Source organism: Ovis canadensis, chromosome 19 (genome assembly GCF_042477335.2).
Source record: "Ovis canadensis isolate MfBH-ARS-UI-01 breed Bighorn chromosome 19, ARS-UI_OviCan_v2, whole genome shotgun sequence".
Lineage (NCBI taxonomy): Eukaryota > Metazoa > Chordata > Mammalia > Artiodactyla > Bovidae > Ovis > Ovis canadensis.
This window is the reverse complement of record NC_091263.1, coordinates 69,438,882-69,459,840: the sequence shown is the minus strand read 5'-3', so window position 1 is coordinate 69,459,840 and position 20,959 is coordinate 69,438,882. Positions and strand designations below refer to the sequence as shown.

At 49.9% G+C, this 20,959-nt stretch overlaps 1 protein-coding gene across 3 annotated transcripts in view; it reads right to left on the bottom strand.

The window, feature by feature from the left end:
• SLC6A11 (solute carrier family 6 member 11) overlaps nucleotides 1–20,959 on the bottom strand; it is a 124,056-nt gene that overhangs the window by 93,986 nt on the left and 9,111 nt on the right. For all 3 annotated transcript variants that reach the window (XM_069562445.1, XM_069562444.1, XM_069562443.1), the window contains exon 5: nucleotides 2,798–2,930. In XM_069562445.1, the coding sequence (XP_069418546.1) occupies nucleotides 2,798–2,930 (133 nt within the window). The remainder of the gene's footprint in view (nucleotides 1–2,797; nucleotides 2,931–20,959) is intronic.

Here is a 20,959-nt window from a genome sequence, read left to right as displayed (position 1 = left end):
GAATGGGCTTGTGAAGCACTCAGTAACCATCTTCCTGCCTCCCCCTAAACCTCTTCTGAAGTCCCTCAGCATGTAGCCTGCTGGGCCTTCCTTGATACTGGGTCCCTGCCTTGGGATTCTCTGACACACAGGCTTGACGGTCCCGCCAGTGGCAAGCGGTCCTGCCTTGGGACTGAGCTGCCTCCCACCATGGCCCACGCCCAGGCCCGACAGCCCAAGGCCACATGTTCACGGGGACAGCCCACACATGTGCACACATCAGAACCTCATCCGTACTGTCCTCCCCACAGCCTTAGACAACTGCCACCCAGCCAGGCTCCACTGGCCCCGAGTGAACACCCGAAAAGCTGGTCATCGTAGTAGAAGCAACAAGAGCACCAAGCATGACAGCCCTCCCCCCTGTTTCAGATGGTTCACGAAGCACTGTCACACAGATCACCTGTGGAGGGTAGAGGCTGTGTTTTATTCATCTTAGATGCCCACTGAATAATGCCAGGTATCAAGCAGATACTCAGAAACTATTTCTTGGATGAATAAGTTTGACAACAAGATTTTTAAAAATCACCATCTGCTTCTCACACTTATGATCAGTTCTCCGTTCTGCTAAGCGTTAAAATGTGCAGCCATGCATTTCAGTCTTGTAACCACCCCGTGAGATGAGCTCACTTACCAATCCCTATTTGGCCAAAGAGGAAACAGGCTCAGAGAAGGTAAGTGATTCACCCCAGGTCTCAGTCAGTGAGAGACAGACCTGGGATGTGGACCCTGATTTTAAATTCTGGTTCTCACCCCCTGCAGTCTGTCTCCTCTTTTTTAGCCAAAAAAAGCAGTGGCTGGGGGTGGGGGGAAGGAAGGGAATGGTGCATGGGAGCAGGATGCATGTAGTCTAAAATAGTAGATTGATAATGCAGTGATTTTTATACTTTGGAAAAAGAGAAAAAAAAATCCTATTGTCTTGAAGACACGAATCAGAGAAAGCAAAGATCGGCAAAATCATCTCGCCTGAAGGGACACGAGAGTCTCTGTCCTACTTTCTGGCCCCTGAGGCACATTCATGGTTACTTTCTAGTACGTCCTCAGCCTCCTGATAGCTCATAACGTGAGGCTTGTTGACGTCTCTTCTGTGTTCTTCTAAGTCCTCTCACTCAGGTCTGCCCACCTCCCACATTTTAGCAGTTGGTTCGTCATCCCACCTGCCACCTTGGGAGCTGAGGGGACCATCTTTTGCAAAAGGTCCCAGAGTCATTAAGTTCTTACTTCCTCAGAGGTTTTGTCTCCACGCATTGCCTCCGCCAATGACTTAAGAGTAAAGCTTACGAGCAACTGCCTACCAGAAGCCGGCAGCCAGAGACTATGACACGGTCAGGGTGACACAGGCATTTTTAAAAAGCCCTATCTTCCTCTTTCCCACAAATGAGGAAGTCAATGGTGGCTCAGATGGTAAAGAATCTGCCTGCAATATATGGGAGACCTGTGTTTGATCCCTGGGTCGGGAAGATCCTCTGGAGAAGGGAATGACTACCTACTCCAGTATTCTTGCCTGGAGAATTCCATGGACAGAAGAGCCTGGCGGGCTATAACCTATGGGTTCACACAGAGTCAGACATGACTGAGCAACTAACGCTGTTCATGGCATTGACACTCAGCCACAGGACTGTGGACTGCGGCCAACCGAGTACCCATAGAAGCAGGTGGCTGCTGCTCAGCTCAGCCCAGCCCAAGGCTGCCAGGCAGGTACACAAGCCCAGTGGTGCCCAGTCTTCCAACTTTCCAAGGGAGAACCTGTTGGTTTTTTCATATATTTCAAATGAAATTACCTGGTTTCTACATCTTGGTAACGAATTCTCCTCCCCCCCTTTTTTTAAATAAAATACACGGATGGGCTGGACTTGGCCACGAGCTGCACACGTGACTCTTGTGGCACCGACGGCTACAGTCGTCAGACATCCCTCTGGTCCCTCGTGTCTAAGCCTCCCTGGCAGCTGGTGAAGCCGTGTCTCAGGCTCTGGGCAGCGGGTTGGGAGTGGAAGAGCCGCTGTGACTTTCAGGCCAGAGCTTGCTGTCTGCTCCCATCTTTCTTCTCCTATGGTCCCTGGTGGCTCAGCCATAAAGGAACCACCTGCAATGCAGGAGATGCGGGTTTGATCCCTGGGTCAGGAAGATCCCCTGGAAAAGGGAATAGTAACCTACTCCAGCATTCTTGCCTGGGAAATCCTATGGACAGAGGAACCTGGTGGGCTACATCCATGGAGTTGCAAAGGGTCAGATACGACCGATCGACTAGAAAACAAACAAACAACAGTGAGGCACTGGAGGCCACGTGGTACAGACAGCGCAGAAGGATGGAGGCGGCTGGCCTTCCCCTCACAGACCGCAGGCGGGTGAGACCCAGGTCCATCAGTGGAGACAGCCCGCGCCACCCGCCCGAGCACACTCCTGGAGCCCAGGTCCTCATCACAAAATCCCCCATGGTCGTAGTTTAGCACTCCCTGGTTTCTAAAGTACTTCAGCTCTCCTTCCTGTATGTGACTCTCAACCCAGGAAGAAAACAGGATGAGGCTTTGCTATTTCACAGGTGAGCAAACCAAGGCACAGAAGGGGGATGTGAACAACCCTGAGGCATGTGGCGAACAGCCGGTGGACAGGGTGTTTCAACTCTGGACTCCAGAGTGCTGCACAGTGCCCCTCCTGGCTCCCAACCAGGAGCTGATGCCCCAGGTGCTGGGTCACCTGTGAGCCTGCACGAGGACCACTCGCCCCCTCCCCTCCTGCAGCGAGCTGAAGATCCATCTCTTACCTTTCCCGTGGACTTGGTCCCCTTCCAGATGCAGAAGTAACAGATGGTCCAGGCCGCCAGCAGACACAAGGCCAGCTCCCAGCGAAGGTCCCCAATGTGCTCGATCCCATTTGAGATGGCCAGGACCCGGCGCCTGCAGAACGGAGGGTCCAGAGTCATGGGGGCTGGAGATGGGCCACACAGCCCCCACCGTGGGCAGGGGCTAGTGCTGCAGAGGGGCAGGGGCAGGTCACTCAGCCATGCGTCCACCGTTCACCAAGCGTCTCCTCTGGGTCATACCAGGGCCGGGTGTGGGGGTCTCAGAAAGGAGCGAGACCCAGCCCCTAGCCATCCTGGATTCACCCTGTGGGGTAAAGGGGACCGGATGGGGGTTTGGAGATGGCGTATGGGACAGTATGGTAAGAGCCATGTGGAGGACGTCCAGGGGAAGCACTGAACCTACTTCAGGGATCCCAGGAGATGGCAGGACTGTCCACAAACACTCCAGGTCCCCCTCTGAGGGGTGAGCGGTGATGACACGTTCCTGCTGAGCTCAGCTCTGGCCAGAGGACCTGCTGTGGCCGAAGGCACACACGGCCCTTCAGACGGCGGCATTCAGAGCCAGGTGGTGTGGTCTGCCCTGTTCCTTCACACGAGTGCTGCTGTCCTAACAGAAGCATGTGTCCAAGCGACCCACTAAAAGCTCAAGTTCATGAAACAATACGTGAGCCTTCTGGCCACCCTAGGTCAGTGCCGCTGTATGAGCAAGAAAGAAACTGCTGAAAGACAAGTGCTGGATGATGTTACTTGTACGAGGAATCTAAAAATACAGCAAACTAGTGAATAAAACCAAAGAGCAGCAGATTCACAGATACAGAGAACAAACTAGTGGTTACCAGTGGGGAGAAGGAAGGCAGGGCAAGGGGAGATACAGGGTAGGAGCTTCTTTAAAAAAAAAAATTATTACAGGGTTATTCCAGGACTTCCTTGGTGGCTCAGATGGTAAAGAGTCTTCCTGCAATGCAGGAGACACAGGTTCAGTCCCTGGGTTGAGCAGATCCCTTGCAGAAAGGAATGGCTACCCACTCCAGGATTCGTACCTGGGAAACTCCATGGACAGAGGAGCCTGCTGGGATACACAGTCCCTGGGATTGCAAAAGAGTCAGATACGACCGAGCAACTAACACACGTGGGAATATAGAAGGTCATGTGTGTGAAACTTTTCAAAGTTGTAAAGCACTGTGGAATTTAAATAACCAATCATTCAAAAAACACCAGACCTCGATTTCTTCAAGCTAGTAAGATCTTCGTTACTGCAACACAACCCAGACTATCCCGACTGCCATGGGGTCAGAGAAAGCTGTGTGGAAGAAGCAACATTTGAGCTAGAGTTTGAAGGATGATCGAGTTTAGCCAGAAGAGCGAGTAGGGAGAGATAGTTTCAGGCCCAGGGACAAGCATGAGCAATGGCCAGAAAACAGAGCATGGGGTACTTGGGGAACGTGGGGGCCCAGAGAGCAGAAGGGAAAAGCTGGGCAGATACACAGAGGCAGCATCACTGGGAGCGCTGAACAGCGGGCCAAGGGGCAGGGGTGTCCAGGGGGCCCAGGCCACAGGATGCATCCACCCACAGCCTCGCCTGGAACCCACCCGTCCTTCAGAGCTGACACAGGCCTGTCTCTCACAGCAGATCCTGGGGCTTGTGTTTCTCCAGAGTCAGACTTGCCACACTCCATATTGTCCAGAACTGTGGCATCAACACTAGCCCCCTCCACATTTGCTCCACGAACCCCATTTCGGCTGCCAAGCCACCCCCACCAGACCACGCCAGTCGCCTGGGCGCTCTGGGAACGTTCTCTGAGAAAAAGCAGCTCCCATCCCACCAAGCATGAAAGGCTCCCTCAGTGTCTATCTCCCTGGGAATCTACTCGGGGCCTGATTCTGCATTAATGACTTCGTGGCAATAATTAGCCCTGGTCTGCAGGCTCCCTCCAGCCCCAAACCCTGCTGGAGAAATCAGGCAGGCCCCCAGACAAAACTGGGCTGCGTACAGTCAGGGATTTACTCTCAAGAAAGCCAGCTCTCACTAGACTGATAGCCAGAAAGGGGAACATCTACTTAAATACATATTTATTGAGCACATACTAGGTGCCAGGCACTACACTTATACTGAGGATAAAGAAGCATGCATGATGCAGTTCTTGCCCTATACTAGGAGGAATTGGGCAAAAAGAAGTACAAGCTGTTTGAGAAAGAAAGGAAACAGCTGCTTCGTTATAAGGATTACTTTATTTGTTTCTCATGCCTCAGCAGTCTTTGGCTTTAATTTATTTTAAAGTGAGGGGCTGTATTAAATGAAACTTCTATGAATATCTATTCTTATAACATCCTGGAGAAAGAAATGGCAACCCACTCCAGTATTCTTGTCTGGGAAATCCCATGGACAGAGGGGCCTGGCAGGCTACGGTTCATGGGATCACAAAAAGTCAGATACAACTGAGCAACTGAGCACATTCTTATAACCAAGCAGCAAGATCCAGAGCATGGTCCTTGTGGGACGCCTGCTGAAAATGTAAAAATTCCTGGGTCCCATCCTGGACCCATCAGGTCTGAATCCTTATGGAATGGTTCTGAGGAAGCTTGCATTTTGCTACATTTTCCCAAGGATTGCTCATGCAGGGCAAGGCTTGGCTATCACTGCAGAAGTAGAATTTCCTGGTAATGAAGGAATAACTTAGAAACAACAAGGCTTTTTTTTTTTTTTTTTTGAGAGAGAGAGAGAGAACATGAAGGGAGGGGAGCTTCTCTAATGCCTCAGACAGTAAAGAATCTACCTGCAATGCAGAAGACCCAGGTTTGATCCCTGGGTCGGAAAGATCCCCTGGAGAAGGGAATGGCAACCCACTCCAGTATTCTTGCCTGGAGAATCCCATGGACGGAGGAGGATGACGGGCTACAATCCACGAGGTCGCAAAGAGTCGGACACGACTGAGCGACTTTCACTACCACTATCACTACTTGAAGAGGGAGTAGGGGTCCTCTGAGAAGTTACTGAAGGGATGCACTGTCTCCCCAGAACAGAGCAATACACTGCTGTGCCCGCTCACCCCCAAACCTCTGCAGGAACTTCAGGGTGCTCACCGACTTCCTTGTCTCCAGACCAAGAGCCTCGTAGCCGAGGATGCATACTCCCACCTGACATACTGCATGAGATCTCCCCACCCCTGGCCCCTGAAAGCTTCCAGAACATCCATCAGCTGACGAATGGGAAAGGACAACCCGGAGCAGAAGAGACAGTGGCCGAGGAAGAGGGAGATGTCCAGGGTACCGAGGACTCAGATCTAGCAGGGCTGCACGCACACACATGCCCTCTGACTGATGTCGTGGTTTTTCTGAACGGAGCACCTGAAACTGGAGACAGCATGGGGACCCAGGGACAAAGAAGGGGTTAGACCTGCCAGGAGCAAGCTGGCGCAGGCCCCCTCTGCCACATTTTGGAGGCTGCACACTTTTGAGTCATGCAGCCGGCTTCAGCGCCCTCTCGCTTAATTGAACAATCTAGTTCCCAGAATAGGAAGCACATTACTAAAAGCTACGCGGGATGAATGGCTCTTTTGTTCCACCAGACACTATTTGAAAACATCCTCAAACTATTTTCTTTAGGTTTTACCAGCGCTGACTCTAACTAGCAATGGACCTTGAGTTTCTAAAGAAAGGAGGCTCGGGGGGCCAGGTTCTCAGCCTGCAGGGCTGTGGGGTTGTTTTCAAACCCACAAGGACAGCCTTTGAGAGCCTGGGGGCTGGGACACTCAACTCCGGAGACTTGGAGAAGGCACAGCTCTTCCTGGGGGGGGAGAAAAAAAACTTTCTTAATGACCCTCCCCCATGAAGTGCTGGGACAGAAGAAGGGTCTGAATAAAGAAGAGTCTGCTGCCAACACCCTAGCCGAAAAGGACCCGGGAACAGACCTCCCGACACCGTTCAGGGGGCAGGAGATGCTGAAGACTGCATGGGGCCCTTCGGAGGCATTCATTGACCTGGGTTATACTGTGCACCTACTGTGAGACAGGCAGGAAGGCAGGTTCTTCACATGGCATTTTTCTTTCAGGCCATTAAGACTATGCCTGGAGATTTCCACTCAGCACTTGGAGGTGTAATGTCTCTGCTTCTTCAGCCCTCAGCACATACAGAAATGCCTGGGCTCGAAACCGAGCTCTGCTCCTGACCCTGGGGAAGGGACATCACTCCTTTCCATAGGTTTTCTCTTTGTTGTTGTATTTTTGTCCTTAGTCCTTTTTTTTTTAACATTTATTTATTTTTAATTGGAAGATAATTGCTTTACAATATTGTGTTGGCTCCTGCCATACATCAACATGAATCAGCCATAGGTATACACATGTTCCCTCCCTCCTGAGACTCCCACCCACCTCCCAGCCCACCCCACCCGTCTAGGTGGGATTTGAGCCTCCTGCACCATGTAGCAAATTTCCACCGGTCATCTGCTTTTATATATAGTAGCGTCTATGTTTCAATGCTATTCTCTCCATTTGTCCCACCGCCTCCTTCTCCCCCCTGCCATGTCCACAAGTCTGCCCTCTAGGTCTGTGTCTCCATTGGTTTTCAAGCAGGAACTCATCTTACCCTCCTAACAATCCTTGAGGAAGGTACAGTTGTTATCATCATTTCAAAGATGGGGAAACTGACGTGCCAGGCAGTCAGGTAACTTGCCCAAAGTCACTGAGAGCAAGTGACAGGGTTGGGATCTGAACCCAAAGATCCTGGCTCCAGGGCCCACACATTCACCCGTGGTGCCTGCTCCTTAGACTCCCCCATGACATGAAAATCACCCCTTCCTCTCTTTACAAATCAAAGGCACGAACCCAAAGCTACTTCACGTGTCTTCGTGTGCTGGGTAAAAGCAGTACCCGGCACACGTCCTTCATGCATTTGTCAATTTCTTCAAGCGGTGCTTATGAAGGTGTCTTCAGTGTGTCGGGTACTGCACTACACTGGGCGCCCTTCAGGCGCTCACGGTCCACCGGGGAAGACAGCCCACTGAACAGAGCAGAGTGCGGAGAGGGTGAGGACAGGGAGCAGCAGGGGCCCCTCACTGCAAGTCTGGCCAGTGTCAGAATGTGGGGGTGGGGTGGGGAGGTCCCGGGGAGCAGGAGGACAGTTAACAAAGAAGAGGGAGGCATTGGGGGCAGAAAGGCCACCAAAGGCAAAAGCCGGGAGGCTGGAACCAGGGCTCCCGGAGGCCAGAAAAAGGCTCAGTGTGCAGCAGGCAGCAGGGTGAGACGCAAGGGCGAGGACAAGGCTGGAGTGATGAGCAGGTGAGCCTTGTGGAGGGGCAGGCGCCCCCTCCTGAGGGTGATGGAAGCCTAGGAGAACCTTACAAAGGGGCAAGGCTCCATCAGGTGCATGTTTTGGAAAGCTCTCTTTGGTTGCAGTGGGAAGACTGGACGGTAGGCGTGGAATGGAGCAAGGTGCCCAGTGTGGAAACTTTTGCATTAACTAGGACAATAAAGAAGGAGGGGCTGGACTAAGGTAGGGAAATGACTTTGGAGGGGAAGAGCGGGGCTGAGGAGCAGCAGGGACACCAGGTGGCTCCCTGGGGGTAGCAGGTAGCAGGGAAGTGGGAGGTCCAGGCTGACACCAACTGTGTACCTGAATGGATACACGGGGGTGGCGGGGGGACTCGTTAGCTGAGCAGGAGTGAACTGTTACGTAGGATAGAAGAGGAGGAGGTGGAGACTCAGTCAGTCTTTTAGATAAGCTGATTTTGAGATGCCTGTGGAACACCCAGGAGGCTGCAAGGGCCAGAAGCAGCTGAGTCTCTGGCTGTAAAAGCTCACAACAGAGATGCAGGGGGGAGATCGGACCTGAGCCCTTGGCCATCAAGCGTCCGGGGAGAGCATGAGGTCAACTGGGCAGAGGTGGAGAAATGAGCAGGAGGGGCACCCAGAGCCCCACCATTTACAGGCAGAGAGGACAACAGAGGAGCCCTTTTAGGGGACAGAGAAGGGCTGAGCATCCCTAGAGAAGGCGGCATCTGCAGGCAGAGGGCGTCTTCCCAGCAGCCTGCTGAGAGGGGCAGTGCTGTGGGGTTCGGAACCCAGGAGGTGGGGGAAGGAAGGAGAGCTGCTCAGCCCTGGTGGGGCAGGCTTCAGACAGCAGTGTATGTGGGGAGGTGAGACCTGCTGAGACAGATCTTTGGGGAAGTTGCTCTGACGGGGTCGGAGGCTGGTAGTTCTTGGCCACAGGGTATCAGAGCTGTCTTACATTTGTTTTATTTGCAGGTTGGCACGACTGGGAAAGAGTCAGGAGGGAGGGAAAAGTTTCAAATACAGGATGGAAGGGGGGACAAGGGAGAAAGGAGTGAGTAGAAGTCTCTGAGATGGGCAACAGGGGCAAAGTCCACAGGTGGAGACGTCATTTCTGTGGGAAGAGGAGGGAAAAAGTTGGGGAATCCAACAGGTGAGTTTAAAAGCAAACCATCTTTGTTAAGAGATTCTCGGAGGAAGGAACAAGAAGGAGCTGGTGGCAGAAGTGACTGTGGCAGGTGCCACGCAAGGGTCCTCATATCTTACACATTCAGTCTTCACGGCAACGTAACCACTCCAAGGACATTCTTATACCCATTCTACAGGTGGGGCAACTGAGGTCCAGAAAGGCCAATCAACTGACCCAGATTGGGACCCAAAACAGGTTTCTGATGATGATGCCCATAGCCTTGGCAGAAGCTGGCCCCAGAGAGAGGAGGCCTTTTGCTCAAGGCTTCTCCTCTGTCCTCCACAGTCTCAAGGAAGTATCTAGATCTGATCCCGAAACACCCTTATTACCCTCTCCATACCCCCTCCACGCCCCTTACACACAGAGGGGCTGAGTCTGGAGGGGAGCTCCACACCCAGCAACTCCCTTCCAAACACCAGCTTCCAGACCTGAGAGTGGTTTGACCTGAGGAAGAAGAGGTGGAGCAGGTCCTTCTCCCACCACGGCAGAGAGCCTGGGGCAGGCGGTGTGCGAACAGGCCCCCAGCTGGTGAAAGGGGGCCTCATCTTAATGTCCAGCATGTAGCTGGTATACACATCACCTTTCTTTAACCTGTCACGGACGGGAGCGCTGCCGGGGATGTGGAGACCGCCCTAAATACTGGCACTGAGGGGCCGAGCTATAAATAGCCTTGCTCAGGCCTCCTCTCCAGTCTCCCAAAGCAACAAACAAACAAAAAAACCGTTGATCACCCAAACAAATGTGCCTTCCCTGCCCCCTCGGGGTCCTGCTCTCGCCTCCCTGGCCCAGAGTGGGCCATCAACTCTCCCCGTGTCAGAGGTCTGTTCCTGCAGGGCCCTTGGTGGAGGCACCAAACCGAGCTGGGGACTCAAGGCAAGAACCCTCCTGGCGGGAAACTCAGGCCTCCACATCACGCATTCCCTCGGGAAAATGACTGAGTGTTACTTGCGGGCTGCTCAGTGCGCTGAGAACAGGGGCTGCGGTGATGAGGAAGGCAGGTGACTTTTGCCCTCAGGGAGGAGACAGGTGATGACAAGGACAGGGACAGTTGGCATTTCCTTCCTGGTCACTGAGGTCAGTGCAACCATGATACCCAGTTTACAGATGGGAAAACCGTGGCTTAGGGAAGCAATGTGCCCAGAAAGGCAGAGGCTGAAGCCACAAGTGCTCAACTTGAGAGATAGAGCTCAGTCCCACAGCCCTGTCTTGGGAAGATGGACCAGAAATGTGTCACTCAGGGCTGACAACAAGGCAATGAAGCTGGTCTGTAACGCGTGGAATTCCAGCACAATTTCTTCTGTGGCTGCAGAAATCCTCCCAGATCGTGTGGAAGTCCCCTCCAGTCCTGAACACATCCTACACTCTTCTGTTCCCCAGGATCCATCCCACAGTTCTTTCTACCAGGAACGTCCCTCTCAGTTCTCACATGCCTTCACAATTGTGCCTGTCCTTCAAGCATCAGCTCAAATAATACAAAGCCTTACCAAGTGCTTCCTTGGTCTGTACCTGTAAACCGGGAACCTCCTTCACTCTGAAGATGCAGTGAGCATCTGTGTTGACCTCTGACCTAGAAATGCCTGGTGCACAAACTGTTTCTATATAAAATGCCAGACAGTATGGATTTAGGCTTCACAAGGTGTACGGTCTCTGTTCCAACTATTCAACTCTACCCTTGCTGTGTGAAAGCAGCCGGAGACAATTAAACAAATGCTGTGGCTGTCTTCCAATAAAACTTTATTTACAAAAACAGGCAGCAGATGGGTTTGGTCCACGGTTTTCTGACCTCTGTCCTAGGCTAATGCTTCCCAAAGAACACTAATCCTGTATGGCACCCTGAGGTCATACAGGGAGCTCCCTGAGGAATGGCTACATACTGTGGCCCTCTTCAGAGAGTCCCAATGCTCATTAGAATATTGAAGGCTCTGAGAAGTCCCGCAATAGAGGCATCTCTATAGCTCTGTCTCTCTGGGCTTCCCTGGTGGCTGAGATGGTAAGGAATTTGCCTGCAGTACAGGAGACAGGGCTCAATCCCTGGGTCAGGAAGATCCCCTGGAGAAGGGAATGGCTACCCAGTCCTGTATTCTTGCCTGGAGAATTCCATGGACAGAGGAGCTTGGCAGGGTACAGTCCATCGGGTCAAAAAGAGTTGGATGTGACCGAGTAACTAACAATAGCTCTGTCTAACCCAATGTTTCCCAAACTTACTTAGAACTAGTCTTCATTAAAGTGCAAATTAAAACCAAAATGAGATGCCACTTCATGCCCACAAGGGTACACCCACGAGGATGGCTTAATCCAAAAGCTAGACAATAATAAGTATCTTCAAGAACCGATGTGAAATAGATGAGCAGTCCAAGTTTGATGCATGAAACAGGGCACTCAAAGTCGAGGTACTGGGACAACCCAGAGGGATGGAATAGGGAGGGAGGTGGGAGGGGGGGATTCAGGATGGGGGGACACACGTACACCATGGTTCATTCATGTCAATGTATGGCAAAAACCACCACAATATTTTAAAGTAATTAGCCTCCAATTAAAATGAATAAATTAAAAAAAAATTACACCAAGACAAGCAATCACACTGGGACCAGAGAAACCAAAATGTGCACTCGTCCCACCAAAAATTACAGTCTTTTCTGTCAACATATCGAAATCATAATATCACTCATACATATTCAAGAATTTTTGTTGAACTTTGACTCCTAAAAATGTACTATTCTTCCAGTATAATTTTTTCTATCTTGTCACTTCCTTGTTAATTAGTATAAAAAATAATATTTGGAGTAACTCCTTAAGATAGACCCATAAAAAGTATATTCCTAGCCAATCTGAATAAATCAAGAGCATCTGCTAAAAAAAGAAAAAAAAAGGGGGATACGGAGAAATGGAACTCATCTATTTCTGGCAGGAACGTAAAACAGTTTAGCCACATTGGGAAAGTTTGCCAGTTTGTTAAAAAGGTAAACATAAAACTCAGCCTTTGCAAAACCCCTAGGTTCTTCAAACCCCATCTGAATGCAGAGTGCCAATAGCAAGGAGAGATGAGAAAGCCTTCCTCAGGGATCAATGCAAAGAAATAGAGGAAAACAACAGAATGGGAAAGACTAGAGATCTCCTCAAGAAAACTAGAGATACCAAGGGAATATTTCATGCAAAGATGGGCACAGTAAACGACAGAAACAGTATGGATCTAACAGAAACAGAAGATATTAAGAAGAGGTGGCAAGAATACACAGAAGAACTATACAAAAAATATCTTCACGACCAAGATAATCACGATGGTGTGATCACTCACCTAGAGCCAGACATCCTGGAATGTGAAGTCAAGTGGGCCTTAGGAAGCATCACTACAAACAAAGCTACTGGAAGTGACAGAATTCCAGTTGAGCTAATTCAAATCCTAAAAGATGTTGCTGTTAAAGTGCTGCATTCAATATGCCAGCAAAATTAGAAAACTCAGCAGTGGCCACAGGATTGGAAAATATCAGTTTCCATTCCAATCCCAAAGAAAGACAATGCCAAAGAATGTTCAAACTACCAAACAATTGCACTCATCTTACACTCCAGCAAAGTAATGCTCAGAATTCTCCAAGCTAAGCTTTAACAGTACCTGAACCATGAACTTTCAAATGTTCAAGCTGGAATTAGAAATGGCAGAGGAACCAGAGCTCAAATTGCCAACATCCACTGGATCATCGAAAAAGCAAGAGCTCCAGAAAAATATAAATTTCTGCTTTATTGATTACACCAAAGCCCTTGACTGTGAGGATCACAACATACTTGGAAAATTCTTCAAGTGATAGAAATACCAGACCACCTTTCCTGCCTCTTGAGAAATCTGTATGCAAGTCAAGAAGCAACAGTTAGAACCAAACATGGAACAACAGACTGGTTCCAAATTGAAAAAGGAGTATGTCAAGGCTATATATTGTCACCCTGCTTATTTAACTTACATGCAGAGTATATCATGCAAAATGCCACGCTGGATGAAGCACAAGCTGGAATCAAGATTGCCAGGAGAAATACCTCAGATATGCAGATGAAACCACCCTCTATGGCAGAAAGTGAAGAGGAGCTAAAGACCCTCTTGATGAAAGTGAAAGAGGAGAGTGAAAAAGCTGGCTTAAAACTCAACATTCAAGAAACTAATGGCATCCAGTTAAAAACATCATGGCATCCAGTCCCATCACTTCATGGCAAATAGATGGGGAAACAATGAAAACAGTGACAAACTTTATTTTGGGGGGCTCCAAAATCACTGCAGATGGTGACTGCAGCCATGAAATTAAAAGACACTTGCTTCTTGGAAGAAAAGCTATGTCCAACCTAGACAGCATATTAAAAAGCAGAGATATTACTTTGCTGACAAAGGTCCATCTAGTCAAAGCTATGGTTTTTCCAGCACTGATGTATGACTGTGAGAGTTGGACTATAAAGAGAGCTAAATGCTGAAGAATTGATGCTTTTGAATTGTAGTGTTGGAGAAGACTCTTGAGAGTCCCTTGGACTGCAAGGAGATCAAACCAGTCAATCCTAAAGGAAATCAGTCCTGAGGACTGAATATTGGAAGGACTGATGCTGAAGTTGAAGCTCCAATACTTGGCCACCTGTTACGAAGAACTGACTCAATGGAAAAGACCCTGATGCTGGGAAAGACTGAAGGCAGGAGGAGAAGGGGACAACAGAGGATGAAATGGTCAGATGGCATCACCGACTCGATGGACATTAGTTTGAGCAACCTCTGGGAGTTGGTGATGGACAGGGGAGCCTGGTGTGCTGCAATCCATGGGGTTGCAAAGAGCCAGACATGACTGAGTGACTGGTTATTCAAAAACAGCCCCAAACTGAAAACTACCCAAATGTCCATCAACCCACAGTCAGACAAATGAAACTAGGAATATTAGCCACAAAAGGAATAAAGCAGTGACACAGGCTGGAACATGCATGAAGCCTGGAAACATTTTGCTAAGTAAGTGAAAGAGGACGTTGAGCAAGGACCACACATTGTGTGACTCCACTGAGTATGTGATATCCAGACTATATGAACCCAAGAAGCAGACAGCAGGTGAGTAGTTGCCTGGCAGTGGGACTGAGATGAACTATACATGGGCACGAGAGATCTTGTTAGGATGATGAACACGGTCCAAAACAGTCTTGTGGTGACCACTCCACATTTGGCATGTTTGCTCAAAGGTCATGAATTATACACTGAAAAGGGGTACAGTTTATGGTATGTAAATATACCACCAAGTCATTTAAAGGCTATTAAGAAGGAAGTGCCCCACCAGGCTTCTGCCTTTCCAAAGCAATACGTCCAGAGTGTACAGAACACGCTCTGGCAGAGATAACACCGTGCAGGTTAGCCTGTGTTACACCCACTGCCCAAAGCAGACTCAGGCTCCAGGAAGGTGTGGACCTTGCCACGGACCACAGGCAGTCAGTGGCAGAGCCTGGCCTTGCACCCCTATCTCCTGACCCCAAGCTCAATACCTATTCCAGTCCCGCATGGCTGGAGGGTAAGATCCAGCAACACAGGAGGCAATAAGGAGAGGCATCTATATGCAGGGATCCCACACAGTGGAAAGGGCCTCGCTGCCCCGAGGCTGGGGTCCCAGCTCCCTCGGGTTCCTGCCCTTCTCCCCCTTGGCAGGACTCAGCATAGCTTCAAAGTGCTGCCCAAGCCTTCCACACCTCCCCGAGTATAGCAGCTCTGTATTACAAGTGGCCAAAGGCTCAGAGAGGGTCTGACACCACATTCAGTGTTAAGGCTAGCAGAGTCACTGTCTGCTACAGAGGGGGTGGTGGGCAGGAAACACATATGACATAGGAAAAGTCCTGGATGAGAGATCCGGCGTGGGAGTGTGGGTGGGTCGGGGGTCTTCCCCCTCACCCCTGGTCCTTCCCCAACCCCCACCGGTCCAGGGTATCCCACCAGGAGGCCTCCATTCTTTGAATGTCACCTGAACCACCTGAGCTGTGGGGTGGCAGCGGGGACAGGCTGAGGATGGGAAAGATGCAGGGGTGAGAGGAGCTACTACTGTTGATGGACTACTGGCCCCCGCCCCACCTCCATCACTGTATGCTGACTGCGCCTGCACCTGGAAGGGTGGCGGGGCACACCTGTTTCTCCAGGGAGGAAGCTCAAGTTCAGAATTGCATGCCAGGGTCCCCATGAGTAAGTAGGAGAGTCAGGTCCCAGCTCTGGGGCTTCTTCCTAATCTTCCAGGTCTTCCAGGGAAAGCATGGAGCTGAGTGTGTGTGTAAAATCTGGAGAGTTTCAAACACTTTCTCTTGGCTTTATCAGAATATGGAATTGAGATGATGCACTAAAATTTGGGAGCAGGCCCTTCTGTGTGACTCTCTGCCTGAGCTTGAATTAAAGCCATTCATGAACCCCCTGTGCCACCAGCTGCGGGGCCACAATACACACTGGGGGGCCAGCCTCAATCTCCATCTGTCATCACAGCAGATCAGAGCCTGCTGGCCTCACACATGCCTGGCTCAGCTGGAAACCAGTGTTCTGCTAAAAGCAAGGTTCAAGTCATTTCCTAAAGGTGCCTCTTGAAATCCAAGAAGACATAAGCCAACAAGTTTTCTGTGTTTTGGTTGTGCTGGGCACGGAAGACTTAAGTCCTTCCTCGTGCATCCCTCCCTCCCTCCATCAATTATATAGAGCTGTGGGGCTGGAGAAGACTCTTGAGAGTCCCGTGGACTGCAAGGACATCAAACCAGCCAATCCTAAAGGAAACCAACCCTCAAGATTCACTGGAAGGACTGATGCTCATGCTGAACCTCCAATACCTTGGCCACCTGATATGAAGAGCCGACTTGTTGGAAAAGACCCTGATGCTGGGAAAGATTGAGGGCAGGAGAAGCCGGCAGCAGAGGATGAGATGGTTGGATGGCATCACTGAATCAATGGACATGAGTCTGAGCCAACTCCAGGAGATAATGAAGGACAGGGAGGCCTGGCATGATGCAGTCCATGGGGTCGCCAAGGCTCAAACGCGACTTAGTGACTGAACAACTACAATCTGCTGCAAAACTCTCCCTTTGAGAACCTAGTGCCTCAGGACTGCAGAGAGGAGGGACAGGCCATGGGGATTCTGCCCTGAGATAAAACAGGCAGCTGATGGCGTTTCAGTCACGGGCAAGAGGAGCATGCAAGGAAGGGTGGAGGGACACAGCAGGGATCAGAGAGGCCGGCTCTCAGCCCAGCTCCGGCTCTTGCTCACCAAGAAAGGCACTCTGGATGAGCCCCTTAACCTCTTCCTGCCTCAGAATCCCCTGAGATGAGAATCTGTCCAGTGATGCCGTACCATCTCTCCCATGGGCGGGTGGAGTAAATGAAGCGATGGGCCTGGAGGACCATGCTTGGGGCCAGGGTACACAGCAAGTGCTTAGTAACTAACTGTGACCTCCTTTCTCTTCCTGCACGCATCAGGATGTAAAAGGAACCTCAGACACAACTCTTGCAGTTCAGTAAATCCCTGCCTCCCATGACTCAGTGTGAGACACCCACTATTTATGAAAACAAATCTCCTCATAGCAGATTTTATATACGAGCATCTTTACTCTAATGTTCAAGAATGAGTAATATTTTATAGATCACAGCTCTTCCGCAGTTACTAAGCCCAACTGTTCCTCCTCCTCCTCTTCCCCCTCCTCCTCTCATTTTCCAGACAAAGAAAATGAGCTGCAAACAGATTCAAGCAGTGAGCCCAAAGCTGATAAGTGGAAGCAACAGTATTTAAATTCTTGCTGTCTGGCTTTAAAGCCCAGGTCTCTGTCTGCATCCTCACATCTTATCACTACACTTCTCTGGAACATTTCAGCACCTGGATATACAAGCAGTGCCTCTACCCCTAGCTTCCGCTCTCAGCATCATGTTCAGACCTCCTCATCTATTTACTGGTCCTTCTAGGGCCGCGGGGGCTCTGGGCAAGCAGGGACCCTTGGTGTTGACAAGTCGGGGCAGACAGTTGCCAGCAGCAGCGAGAGTGAAGAAGCACTGCTCTCTGCTCTGTGGGGGGAGGCCTGGTTTGTGCTTCAGGCACGGTTATCCAGGGAGGGTCTGGTGGATACTAGCAAGTCTGAACATCAGACTTAGGCAAGTAACCCCTCCCTGCTTTAGCATCATGGAAAATAAAATCTCATTGTATGCAGTTTTTTCCTTCTTCTACTCAGACATACTTCCTACATTTTTCTACAAGAAAGCACAGGTGACTTTGGCAATAAGGAAATCAAGTGTTCACCAGAGAACCCACTTCTATAAAGGGGAGCTGATCTAAGAGACGAATGATGTTTCTGAACCTGGGAATACACTTTAATACACGGAGCAAGAGTGAACTAAGACAACACTGACCTCCACAGGGTTAGAAACTCATTCACTCATTCATTCACTCATCCATCCATGCATGTTAATAAATATTTATTGAGCACTTAGAATGTGCTCTAAACAGGACAGTCCTTGCTGGCATAGGGCTTTCAGTCTAACAGAGAGACAGAAAGAGAATAAACTAGTAAATAAGGGCACAAGGATTTCAGATAGTCCTATGTAGACAACAAAACAGACAGATGGGGTGGAGAAGGACTAGGGTACTGACTCAGCTGGATGGGCTGGGAGAGCTTACTGAATGACATTTGAATTAAGACCTGATGATAAGAAAGAGCCAGATACACGAGGAACTGGTGAGGAATCTTCTAAGCAAAATGACTCTTCTCTACAAAAGCCTGCGACTGAGCCTAGGACAAGCCCAGGACGTACAAAGGGCACCAGTCCAGAGAAGGGGGGTGGGCAGAAGGGAAGATGAGGCTGTGAGGGAGGCAGGGGCAGCCCCAGAACCACAGAAAGAATTAACAGTTTCACTTCAGCAACTCTGAGCCCAAATTCTGTGTCCAAATGAAAATCAACTCAAGTGGCCATGTGATTTAGAAATACACAAAATTTTAAAACCTCCTCCAGTAAGAGACACCAAAAAGACAAGACTGCATCCTTCTGAATAAAGACAGAGAAGAAATTACCCTTTAGAGCTTAATGCAGGCTTAGCACACAATATGCTCACAACAAATGTGTGCTGAACGGACGCCATGCAAAAAACACTTTCAATTGTACGCATGGTGAACATGCACTTGCTTGCAAAACCGTGGACAAGAGAGATGAGAGTGCCTAGAAAAGAAAGTGAAAACAGAACACAGTCCATCTGATGCCACAATGCTGGTTACACTCTTATAGCACTCAATCCCCACAGGGCACATGGGCTCAAAACGCAGAACTGCAAACATATTGAGATAGATGTACAGGTGCCAGACGCATAATGAGTTACTAAGGGAAACCAGGGTGGCCTGATTTTGAAATCTGACATTAGGAAGACAAGCTGCCCCTGCCCCACAGGCCCCCTGCCCGACCCAGAACCCAGGACTGATCCAGAGCCTGAGCTGTTCTCAGTGGCTAAGACAGTCATTAATTATTCCCTGAAAGGGGAAATGAACCTTCAAGATGTCAGAAGCCCAAGGTCAGGGTAAAGGCATGGCCAGCCATGGGCAGGGAAGTAGCACCTTATAACTGAGATCCACAGGCTTGTTTCTCCTCTGTTTCTAGAGGGCTAGGGCCACAGCTTCTACTTTCACCACTCCCAGCTATGCCAGTCTCCTTCTCACATGCACCAGGAGCTCAGGTGTTTGCTGAATGAAAGAACAAGCACCCAGCCGAGGTAGTCTATTCTGACCAAGCCGTGTGGCCCTGATGAGGACCTGGGGTTAGAGGCAGCAGGGACAGCACACGAAGAGCACAGTGTAGGCAGGAATCAGACACACGAGGAAATAGCAAAGAGAACCAGGAAAGACACACCTTCAAGGACACTTGATCCAATACATGAAGCGTCGTCACATAGGAAAGGAATCAGGCACATTCCCTCTAAACCCCAGAAGCCAAGCTTTGGCTGAATTCAAGAACTTCCTCCTAGCGTGGCATTTGCCAGGCTGCGTTTAGTGGAATGCTAGCATTCCGGGGTTGTGGAGGGCACGCAGATGAGGGGAAAGATTCCAAACTGCACGGGAAAAATACGTTCGGGAATTTGAGTTAATCAAAGGTAATGGATATTCTTATTGGAGGGCACAGCTTTCAGCCCTTCTCAAGTTTATGTGGCCCCAAACAGTTTTTCACAGGATGCTACAAACATCTCACAGTGTCTTATGTTCCAAGGTCACCTCTGGGGAAAAGATGAATTAGAGCTGTCTGATACAAATATCTTACGAAGGAAGGAAGGAGTGTCACACCAGAATTGGACGGCTTTAAGGATGCAGAATTCAACACTGCATGAAAAGTGAAAGTTTAGTCACTCAGTCGTGTCCAACTCTTTGCGACCCCGTGGACTGTAGCCCACCAGGCTCCTCTGTCCACAGGATTTTCCAGGCAAGAGTACTGGAGCGGGTTGCCATTTCCTTCTTCAGAGGATCTTCCCGATGCAGGGATCGAACCCGGGTCTTCCACATTGTAGGCAGACGCTTTACCGTCTGAGTCACCAGGGAAATGCACAACATAGATGATACAAATACAATCAGAGTAGAAAATTGGAACCATGGGGTCATTCTGCCATCGACTTTCATCTTGAATGACTGAGTAGCAGGCAAAAAGGCCCAGTTGCACGTGAGGACACAGACTAACTGTCCCCTCCCACCACTTGGTGTCCAAATGCTTGGGTAACGTGGATACTATGGGCTTCCCAGGTGGCTCAGTGCTAAAGAACTCACCTGCCTATGCAGCAGATGCAAGAGACTCAGGTTTAACCCCTAGGTCGGGAAGATTCCCTGCAGGAGGGCCCAGCAACACACTCCAGGATTCCTGCCTGGAGAATGCCATGAACAGAGGAGCCTGGTGGGCTACAGTCCATAGTGTCACAAAGAACTGGACATGACTGAGGCGATTAAGTATGCATGCACACACGGATATTACTAAGGGGTCCTCGAAGCAGTCGGTGCTGTTCCGAGGAGCTTAGGGATAAGATGAGTACTTGCCAGAGCCCTCTTTGACTCTCCTCGTGTACTATTTTCTAGAAAATACTGTCTGCTTGCCTTCCTCCCATGTACCTTTACATTCGGTAAATATTCACTGAGGGTCTTCCATATACCAGCAGTGGGGAGCAAAACCAGAAAAGGTGCTGCTTCATGACAGCCTCCTGGGGAATTCAGACAAACACGCTGTACAAATAAGAACTGAGTCCAGGTTTCCCATACACATTACAAAGGAAATGAATGGTACACAACAATGTAAGTTACATAGAGACCTCGTCCAGTGTAGGACTTCGGTTTCTGTTCTCTAAGGGACCACAGAGACCATCTTTTGCCATCCTCAAATGTGCAGGTCCAAAACATTCTTATAGGAAACTATAGTCCACTGAGGCTGGAAAAGGCCAGGTAGCGCCCCTCCCACCCCCACCCCCACACACACAAAGCAGCCTCCACTCCGGCACAATGTCGCATACATGATCAATTTGACTGACTCAGTAGGTCATAGTCAAATAGAGCATCACTGACTCAGTGAATATGAGTTTGAGCAAACTCCGGGAGATAGTGAAGGGGGGAACCTGGGCATGCTACAGTCCATGGGGTCGTGAAGAATCAGACATGACTGAGCAACTGAACAACAGAAGGTCTGGATAGAGCTGGTGA